Source organism: Nothoprocta perdicaria, unplaced genomic scaffold, assembly GCF_003342845.1.
Source record: "Nothoprocta perdicaria isolate Ctin4 unplaced genomic scaffold, notPer1 scaffold_30, whole genome shotgun sequence".
NCBI classification, from domain to species: Eukaryota; Metazoa; Chordata; class Aves; order Tinamiformes; family Tinamidae; genus Nothoprocta; species Nothoprocta perdicaria.
In genome coordinates, this window is record NW_020455533.1 from 4,511,861 (window position 1) to 4,521,598 (window position 9,738).

The 9,738-nt window shown below is 43.9% G+C and overlaps 1 protein-coding gene across 1 annotated transcript in view; it reads right to left on the reverse strand.

The window, feature by feature from the left end:
- ZCCHC14 (zinc finger CCHC-type containing 14) overlaps window positions 1-9,699 on the reverse strand; it is a 47,461-nt gene extending 37,762 nt beyond the window's left edge. The window contains exon 1 of the mRNA XM_026042333.1: window positions 9,146-9,699. Coding sequence (XP_025898118.1) covers window positions 9,146-9,298 — 153 coding nt within the window. The 5' untranslated portion in view covers window positions 9,299-9,699. The remainder of the gene's footprint in view (window positions 1-9,145) is intronic.
- Window positions 9,700-9,738: the final 39 nt, after the last annotated feature.

Consider the following 9,738-nt stretch of genomic DNA (forward strand, 5'->3'; position numbering starts at 1 on the left):
AATTCCACTTCCAGTTAACTACAAAGGAATGGGGCTCACCATATCCAAACAGCAACATCACCCCCAGCTGAGAGCCAGGGCAAGCTAAAAAGACAGCACAAATTGGAAGATTTCCAAGAACATGGACTGTCCTAAACATCCATAAGGTTCTTTGAGGTACCATTAAGATCTGCTGTCAAGACGAGCTGAATCACTAGCCTCTAAATAAGCAGGGCATTCCAGGGAGCTTCACCTCCTCAGAAGCAGCAACCAAATTGCTTTGGACCTTTTAGGATCTATAACRTCTCTGACAAAAGCCAGGAGGCCATTAAAGATTAAGAATCTGCTGTTCAAGAGCTGTTTTAAACTGTGTTCTCTCAAGTGGCAAGAGCTTCAGCTGAAGGTGGATGTGACGCACGATGAAATATTCAGGTTCTGCTCCATACCAAAACCCAGGCCTCCCATCCTATAAATGCAGACAAAGCCTGCAATCGACTCAAGGTTGAAGTGGTTATGAAATTTGAACACWAGACTTCAGATTTCCTATGAAATTTTCTTTTGTATAACTATAACTAGCAGTTACTTAAACCACTCCGGGAATTAAAACTAGCCCATAAAGACTAATCAACTAAAACAGCAACTGTAAAGAGACAARGCAACAGAAAGCTTCTTCACTACTCCTATTCCTACCTTCAGCATTGCATTTTGCAGTGGGAGAAGGAATCCTGTGCCCATCCCTAGCTTCACTATTCATAAGTTCTCATCCGAGTGGCCTGTAGGCTTATTCCATGACTCTAAGATTCAATACTCAGAATAAACTGGGACAGAAGAGATTGTTACACCACTTTTACCTTAGTGCTGTGTCCAGTTCCCCCACAGCAAAGCATCCGGCTCACTAAAATTTCTGATTTTCCAGGCAAAAAGCTGGCTYGTCTCCTCAATTTCTAGGTAAAGTAGCAGCCATTTTTATATTGAAAATTGCAATGACTGGTCTGAAGTTCTTACTCATGCAGGGATGGCTGAAGCAAATATGGGAAGTGGTCAGTCTACAGAGCCAGATTCAGGAACTGTTGACTATGCTTCCCCAGGGACAACATCTAACAGTTCATCTGCTGCATTCGAGTCTTTCGTGAGAATAATGAGATTCATAAAGTCAAATGTAAGAATTTTACTAAAACAGCAATTATGTGTTCCTTTTAAGAACAACTAACCAGAACACAGAAAATGGGTGGTTTAATAGCAAAGTATTTGCTGACTTGGTTTGAAATTGAGCCAATATTAACAAATCAACACAGCCTGCTAATATGCAACATGACTTATAATTTAAGAAAACATCACATATAGGATCTGGGGGAAAAGTCTGATCTCAAAATATTTCAACTGAAATGAAATACTGGGTACAGAATCAGGTCATGCATTATACAGAAAAGAAGTGAGTAAAATATAAAAGCCAAGAAAGCCATTTAAGTACTATGGCAGCAGCTAGGAGTCAAAGACAGGAACACATTTTCCAACTGATTCATGAAAAAATGGTGTTCAGATTTCCAAAGTGGCCAATGCAACAGGAAAGCCCTACAGAGAAGGGCTCCTGCTAACACTTGCCTTGGAAGTCTCTTTTCAGAATGGCTTTACATAGTCATATACAGAGCCCCACTTAAGGCTAATACAGGTAACTTAACAGGGCAGCACCCAGGAATAAAAGTACTAAAATCTGGAAAAAAAATCATTTCCATTCAATTCTGTCAGTTCCATATTATCATAGTAGCTTATTTTGAGATTAACATCAAAGTTTTGAACACAGACAATGCTTCTTGCAAAACACTGCAGCATAAACTAAGRGTGAGGCTACAGTCCTGCAGTTTTAGATGGGTAAGATACCACTTCCCAAGATGTAGGTGGCTTGGGCTCCCAAATCCTTAAAAACAATCCGGCTTGCTTGTCACTGATGTCCAAGGCTGCTCAGTAGGCCAAGCCTGGGTGAGAAAGGAGAGCAAGTGGTGCAAGGATCCGATACTCCAAAGCTAGAGAGATTCAGAGCCTGGAGGAACAAGATCTTCCTCTCAGCAGCAAGTCATTAGATCCACCCAGCCGCTTGTGAAACCGCAGCCTCGGGCACCAGCTCTGCTCTCACACATGCAAGTACCTGACTGCTCTCCTAGGAGAATTAAAGTCAGCAGGACTCCTCCTTTTGCAGACTGGCGGCCTTACTGGTCTTCCAAATGGAGGTTTAAGGAATGCTGATAAACACACTCAACTTTTCACATGCTTAAGTCAACAACAGCACTCAATGCTTGAATTTCCACATTTTACATATTTAATTGTTTTGTTGCGGCAGGACCTACATGGTGCTTGCTGCTTGACATTGCTTGTCCTAGAAATCTTCAGTTCCAGCAGTCAACTTCTATCAAAAAGTGACAAGCACCAGGTGCAATCAAGTTACGGGTGCTCCTATTTCTCAAYAGCTACAAACCAGCTACTGTTCTGGTAGGAAGTTGGGGAAAAAGAAAGGATCCATCTTTGCATACAAAAGGGTGAGGAGGCAATTCACAGTGAAAGGAGTTAATAGATTGGATGGATGCTTTTGTCCTGCACTGAGACACTATCACTGGAATGAAATGAGGCATGTGGGACTTAAATACCACAGGAAAATCACACACCTGCTACAAGGCTATGGCATAAATTTGGTAGAACCAATAGACCAGAAAAGCCTAAAGTGCATTTTACAGATTAAGGCAATCTCACTAAAAACGCTTCATCTAAATAAGAATTACATTTCAAATATTAACAAAGTATTGCCAAGTCCACCGTGGAGTAACTGCAGTTTAATTTCATTATGCTGCGTGTTTGAATGACATTAAAGATAAACAGCTGAAAGGAGCATTTTAAGACACCTGGCAAGTGTAGTTCACAGCTGTGCACTCACCCTGTATGCAAAACAARCAAAATGCATTCCTCAAAATTAAAATTGAGTCCTTCAACGTTAGCTAGAGCAGTGTTTGTTGCTGGTACTAGGCAGTCTCCAAAATCTAACCACGTGAGAACATGCGGGGTTTTGTTCTGAAAAGATGCACTATGAGTTTAAGTTTGAATCTAAGGAAAAAAYTCTTTGTAAAAGGCAGCCAAGAAAGTAAATATTAATACAATAAGCCACACACTGGCAGCCTGTTTCATCTATGTGATCTTCCACAGCTTCTGATCGAGAGGCTGCAAGTGCAACCAGTTCACTCACGCTGTGCTCACTCAAGGAACTGTTATTCTAGACGGCTGCTGCTTCAAGCTTCAAAAAACACCAGAAAGATAGACCTTTTTTTCCCTCTTTCAAATTAAATGACAGTTCAAATCTGAATCCTATAAATCAAACACAAAATCCTCCTCAAAATAAAGCAGACACCCTGTTGCTAACAAGATACTCAGCATATATGGACACAGCCCTGATTCTTCACCAATATGTTACTAAAAACTCAACTCCTACCCCAGAAAGGAATAAAATAACCTCAGCTTACCCAAAAATTCAAAGTGTAGCCAATTTTCTGCTATAGAGGTATTTTATCCTTAACCACATCTACCTTTAGAAAGGTTACAATTTGAATTCAGAGCAGTTGTACTTACATTGCCAGGATAAGGGTGGGAAATTGCCACACCACGGAGCCATACGCACGCTGCTTAGGATGTGAAAGGATAACCACAAAAGGCAAAACTAAAATATTCTGTAGAATATAATCCAAGCAATGAGAAAAGCATACATTTCCCCCCAGTGTTTTACTGCCATTCTGGTCTCTTCAGCAACAATTCACAAATTAACAAGGTTGAGAAGTAATTTGACAAGTCACARACTCACCAAATTCTCCCTCTCCCTTCTTTTCACCCCCAATACTCACTAATAGCTAGAGTGCAATGTAACTGCTTGGAGTAGAAAAACAAGGCACAGGAAAATAATTCATAATATACACCARAAATGTTCACTGTTGCTATTTATCACCACGACTTGGCAGGTCTTTAATTAAAATTAAGATCTCACTCTTAAGTAATTGATCCTATTATTTCTGGATCCTTCAGCTTGCTGAATATAAAACTGCCAYCCTATGCTGATCAGCATTTTATTCCTTCAGATGCTTTTCCATAGCAAAGACAGGAAAAACAGATATATTTTTACCGTAAGAAGAAAAAAGTAAATAAATAAAGACTATCTTCACAGAAAAAAAAAGCTTACCTGTATTATTGGGAATAATGTTCCTCTAGTTSCTTTGTTCTGGGGGGAAAAGGCTCTCAAGAGCAAAGACTGGGAGATGCACTCCAGCATATCCATATCAAYGACTGCATTTGCCTCTTTACTAGTCACATTTAAGAGCAGCGTTACAAGAACTGCCTACCTAAGAAGCCCACATTAAAATCAGAGCTATTCTGCTGGAAAAAAAAAAAAAAGGCAGTGCCTGTACCTATTCTTCAGGTGAAGGACCTTATTTTGAGCAATTCAAATAATTTTTAAGAGCAAGCTCTTAGGCAAACATTTAAGCACTTCCCATGGAGGATGTTGTTGAAACCCCTTTAAGCTACACCCTGGAATGCCTGTCAGGTGCCCTGACCTGCTGCTACTTCTGCCCTGATCTACACGCAGCTGTGCATCAATAAACCGGTTTACAGCCTGCTACAGTTCAAAATGTGCTATATTTTACAACAGSTGCTTTTACTCTGCAATAAGTGAGGTCTGGTTCAATTTTACTTAACATTTACTAGGAAATTAGCAAGAAAAAAAGTTAGAGCAAATTTWAAAAAAGGAAGTAGAATGCACTCCTAAAGTAAAACTTCATTCAGGTTGTGCAAAAATTGGGAAAACAGCTCATGGAAACACAGCATTATTAGCTCAAATTTCAAGTTTTTTGGCTGTTCTGCACATAATGTCTGGATGTACAGTCCATTTKCCAGGCAAACCAACTGATGTTCTTAAAATCAAGTTCATCACGTAACTTTGTATGATTAGGCAAAACAAACTTGGTAGTAAACGCTGTTAATACAAAAGATCAGCTTCCTTTTTGGACAGTTCCCTTATACGTGAAACTCATACTTGTGAAAATGCAAAACAAGAATATCAATAAAATCAGTCAGAATTAGAAGCCTCCAGTTTCTAACYTGGAACAGAGCCAATAGCTCTGTGCAACCCCTGCAGCCTCGAGTACCTAAAATACCAAAAGGACAGGCAAGAATTGGCATATGCCACCAACTGGAAGCCAAGAGTCCTTCTCCTAGCTTCTGAGGTTGAGTTTCACGTGTTTTTAAAAATAAGATCGCTCCTCAGATAGCAACAACTTCTCTTGTTCCTGGGTGAATCCACTGATAACAGCAAATTAACAATTACCTAGCAATTGCTATTAACATGGTAAACTACTAAAGCAATTCAACACCATCTTATTTTGGTTGGGAGGCTAAAAATTTTCCATGGTTTATTCTACCCTTGCAAAACTAGCTTAAAGAGCCACACAGGCACTTGATGTGCAGCGTTTACCAGCTAGATCACTTGCTCTGTGAGGACTTTAAGGACTTGGTTTCAACCTACCAAGTAAGATTTCTGTTTCCAGCTCATCATTCTGTAGCTAAAAAAATCTGTGTAAACGTCATTTCAATCACCTGACCGAAAGTACTTAAACAAAACAGCAATAAAGGTAACTGAAACGGACACATAACATCAGCCCCACACGGCTCCCAACATACAGTCTTTAGCAGTTATTTCTAAGGTTTAGATGAGCCTATGGAATTAGCACGGGTGAAAAATAGCATCTTATGCCATAAGCTTGAAATAGACATTGATGCAGAATTTGGAAGGTGACTGGACAAGAACCCTCGTTCCCATTCACAAGGTATCAGCTCAAACAGCCACACAACTACAGTGTCACTTCCTTCCAACTGCAAACTACAGCCAGACCTGCTATTTATTGCTCTGCTTCTACAGCTGAGGCCACAACCAGCTCATCGCACTGARCTCCACTGAAGTCAACAAAAGCTCCTATCATAAAGAAAGCAGGGAAGCAAAGTGCGACTTCCATCCATAGGATGTCTGTTGTCACAAGATGTGCATGACAGAAGGCTGAATGGGGGGCTCAGGATGCGGGCAGAGGCAGCAGGTTTGGGATGCAGCTCCCGACTCGCTGCAGGTCGCAAATCCATCAGCAGCACTTTGCATAGGAGAGCACCTAGTCGTGTCCATGCAGAGCAGGGAGCATTTGGGGACTGGTTTCCACATRGCCCACGCTTCCAGCTCCTCCAGGAGGGCAGAGCAGTTGTGAGCACCAAGTCTTGTGGGCACAAGAAGCCTTTGAGATACTGGGTTCCACACACAGCACCATTCTCCCACTCCTTGGTGGCATAGGCAGAAGCAGAAAGATGAATAAAGTCATCTTGAGAGGTGAAAATGGCTGGGAAATGTCAGTTGGATCATTAGCAGTTAAAATACATATTTTATGGTTAATCTCAGGAAAAAAAAGAAAAGGTTTAAAGGGCATCATTCATTAGATATGTATCTGAGCTTAATTTGAAGATGATTTGCACTCTTTCAATTTAAAAAACATACGAAGCATATCAGACCTTATGCCTGTAAGCAAAAAAGTCTGAAGAGTCCACAAAACTGCTGTGTAAACACTAATGTAATTTAAAAATGCAGAACAAAAGGCAGAAATTATCATCTTTATGGAGACTGATTCAATAGGCTCTTTTGGGAAAGGTACTTTTCCTTACTAAGGACAAGGAAACTTAATTTTGTCCTACCACACAGAAACCATGAATCTAATAATTACTGACCTACTTGAAACCAGCCACAGCCATCCTTTCCTGGATAGTTCCGATTCTCTTAGTCCAAGAATAATCTTGAAATGCAAAAAATCAAGTGAAAAGTTATGGGCAGCTGCCTGGAGCCTTTCTGCACTCAGCAAATGCTCCGGGCAGTAAAAGGCAATGGCAAAACGTGGTTTGTATTTGCTAACAAGCCCTTAAGCCCTCTCTCCCAAAGCAACCTTAGGAATCGGGTAGTCTAAGTTTTGAAACTGAGATTTAAGAGGAGCGGAGAGGATTGCAGACTCCAGTCCTTTGGGGAAAGAAATTTAGCTAATGTGAAAGCTGGGTCACCCTAACAGCACCAGCCAGGCAGAAGGAGCACAGAGACGTTTGTCTCTGTAGAGGCAAAGGAGCACCCGACAACGTTTTTGCATTGCTGAACAAACACGTCAAATTTGAACAGTTAGGAATTTTAAAAGACCCCGAGTTGCACAGGAACAGATACTCACAAAGTTAGCCCCTGCTGCCACACTCAGCACAAGGGGAACACTGAATGGTAGCTACTTATGTTCACAAAAAACTCCCTATTTGCATGAGCTTACACATCCAGACCCTTCTAACTCCTCCATTTCCCAGGAGCTCCAATGGTGACTCCCTCCCCAGCTCATTTTGAGGCGAAATTGGGAATTTAGGTGCAGCACCCACACAACCCGACACTGTATTAACCTCAAGCACCAGCTCCGTAGCTCCAGCTGTAGTAAAAGCAGCAAGAGGGATGGGAAAGTGCTGGCTTGGGGAAAGGAAACCTCCTCCAACCCTGAAGGCAGCAAAGAGCACAGCACTTTTGGCAGGCAGCAGCCCAATGCAGCTCACGTTCTCTGGACATCTGCATTGGTTTTTCTAGGTGATGTTACAACACAAGCATTGTCACAACATAGTTTGGTAACATCACGAGATCTAAATCCACAGTATTGGAATGTATTTGTGCGTATTTAAACGAGGCTCAACGGAGCAAGGCATTGTTTTTTTTCCACTTGCTTCCGCCAATCCTTGTTTTAAGCCAACTTTCGAGTCTCAAAGCAGCAAAATTAACCAGCTATCATCTAAAAAGTTTAGCAATCTTAAAAAAAAAGAAAGTTTGCATCTGTTCAAACAAAATGCCAATTCAGGAGATGGTAAATGTAAAATAACACATTCTTTCTCCCTCTCAACTACTGTCCCTAGCTACTAGTAGTCCCCAGAGCCCATTTTTTTTAAATCCTATTTTTTTCTGACGGATAGTCCTTCAACGCGGTCAGAAGAAAAACAATGACTGCACCGTTCAATTTACTGCTGGCAGGAAAACTGGAAGGATGAATCCTCCGTCCATCTTAGAATGACTTAAACCATGCCAGACTTTCTCAGCTACGTAAAACGTGCGCTATTTGTGAGGCTGTGAAAGTGTGCTGTAAAAAGTAATCGTTCTTGCATTGTTTTATCCTTTTTGGCTCCTCTTTTTGGAGAACTCTGGTAGATCTGCAATCTTTCCTTTCAAAGTTAGGGTCCATTTATCTTTGATGTAAGGAAAGTTCCAAGTAGTTAAGCACCTGTAAGGGATTTAGGGCTGGTTCTAGCTTTTAGGTACACACCAGCTTTCCCAGGAAAAGGTGGGTAGCATCCCTCCATGCTAAATTTGCTATCTGGGCAGGGAACCGATCAAGCAATAAACCCTCTTATCTGGGACTTGTTTTGAAGTTTAAAGCAGGTTATCTCAGTCAAGGCAGTCGTTTAACTCCACAGTTTGTGGCTGGCTCTGAGCACTTAACAGCAATGCATCTCCCTACAAACAGCCCATCTTCAAATGCTGCTGCCCAGCTTAATTGCTTGCAATCGAAGGAACAACCTGCAAGTTAATGATGCTGAACCACAGGGAAGCAAGGTCAATACCAGGGGCATCCAGGACAACAGGGACTTTCTTTAGGCTTAGGATCAGAAACGTACAGTATTTGCTACTGTATTTGTCTAAAGACTCACCAAGATGTCTTTGCCACTGGACAGCTACATCCCACARAGCCGATCCCCTCTTGCAGCCCCTTCCAAGCAGAGGCTTTGGAAGAGCTGCTGGCTCCCATGCCTGGATGCTCCGGCCTTGCTCTCCCTGCTAAATCCCTAACCTGCCAGGCAGGAGAGCCCCTCGGGAGCAGCATCACCACCACAGGTCCACCCAGGACCACCGCGCTGCCTGTTGAACGCWCCTTCAACATCTCGAGGCCACCACAACCTCTGCCTTTTCACCCGCACAACCCACCATCCACCCCCCAAGCGGGCGCTCACGGACAACCCAAGAGGTTGTCAACGTTCACCCGTGACCCTTGGCCRTCGCTCAAGGGAAGGGTCTTGGGAGGGTGGCCCACGGGCTACCCACCTTGTGGCACCCGGGGTAGGTGGCCACGGCGCTGAGGGCGGCGCTGCCGGGGCTCTTGCCGCCGCTGCTGGCCATGATGCTCTGGATCTGCGTGAGCTCCTGCCTCAGCACCTGCTTCTGGTGGAAGCTGAAGGCCGGGTGGTTGGAGGCCATGGTGAAGAGCAGCAGGAACTCATCGCCCGTGCGGCCCTCGTTGAGCTGCAGCCCGTAGTTGTTGATGACGGAGTCGATGTGCGTGAGCGTGCGGAAGAGCACGCCGGCGGCCTCGCGGTGCGCCGAGCCGAGCAGCGCCAGCGACACGAGCAGCTTGCTGCGCACCACCTCGTCCGTGAGGTTCGTGAGGCTGCCCAGGTCGGCCGGGTTGTTGGCCTTGATCTCCGAGTCGCGCAGCGAGTGGTAGTCCTTGCGCGCCAGGTCCTCGAGGCAGGCGCCCAGGAAGCGCAGCTCCAGCGGGATGCACAGGTCCAGGAGGCCGCACAGGAACTCGACGCGCTGCGGCGAGGGCAGCTCCGAGAACCAGCGGTAGACGCCGTCGCGCTGCAGCCGCGGGCAGCGCTTCTCCACCATGGCGCCGCGGCGGCCCGCGGGCCGCG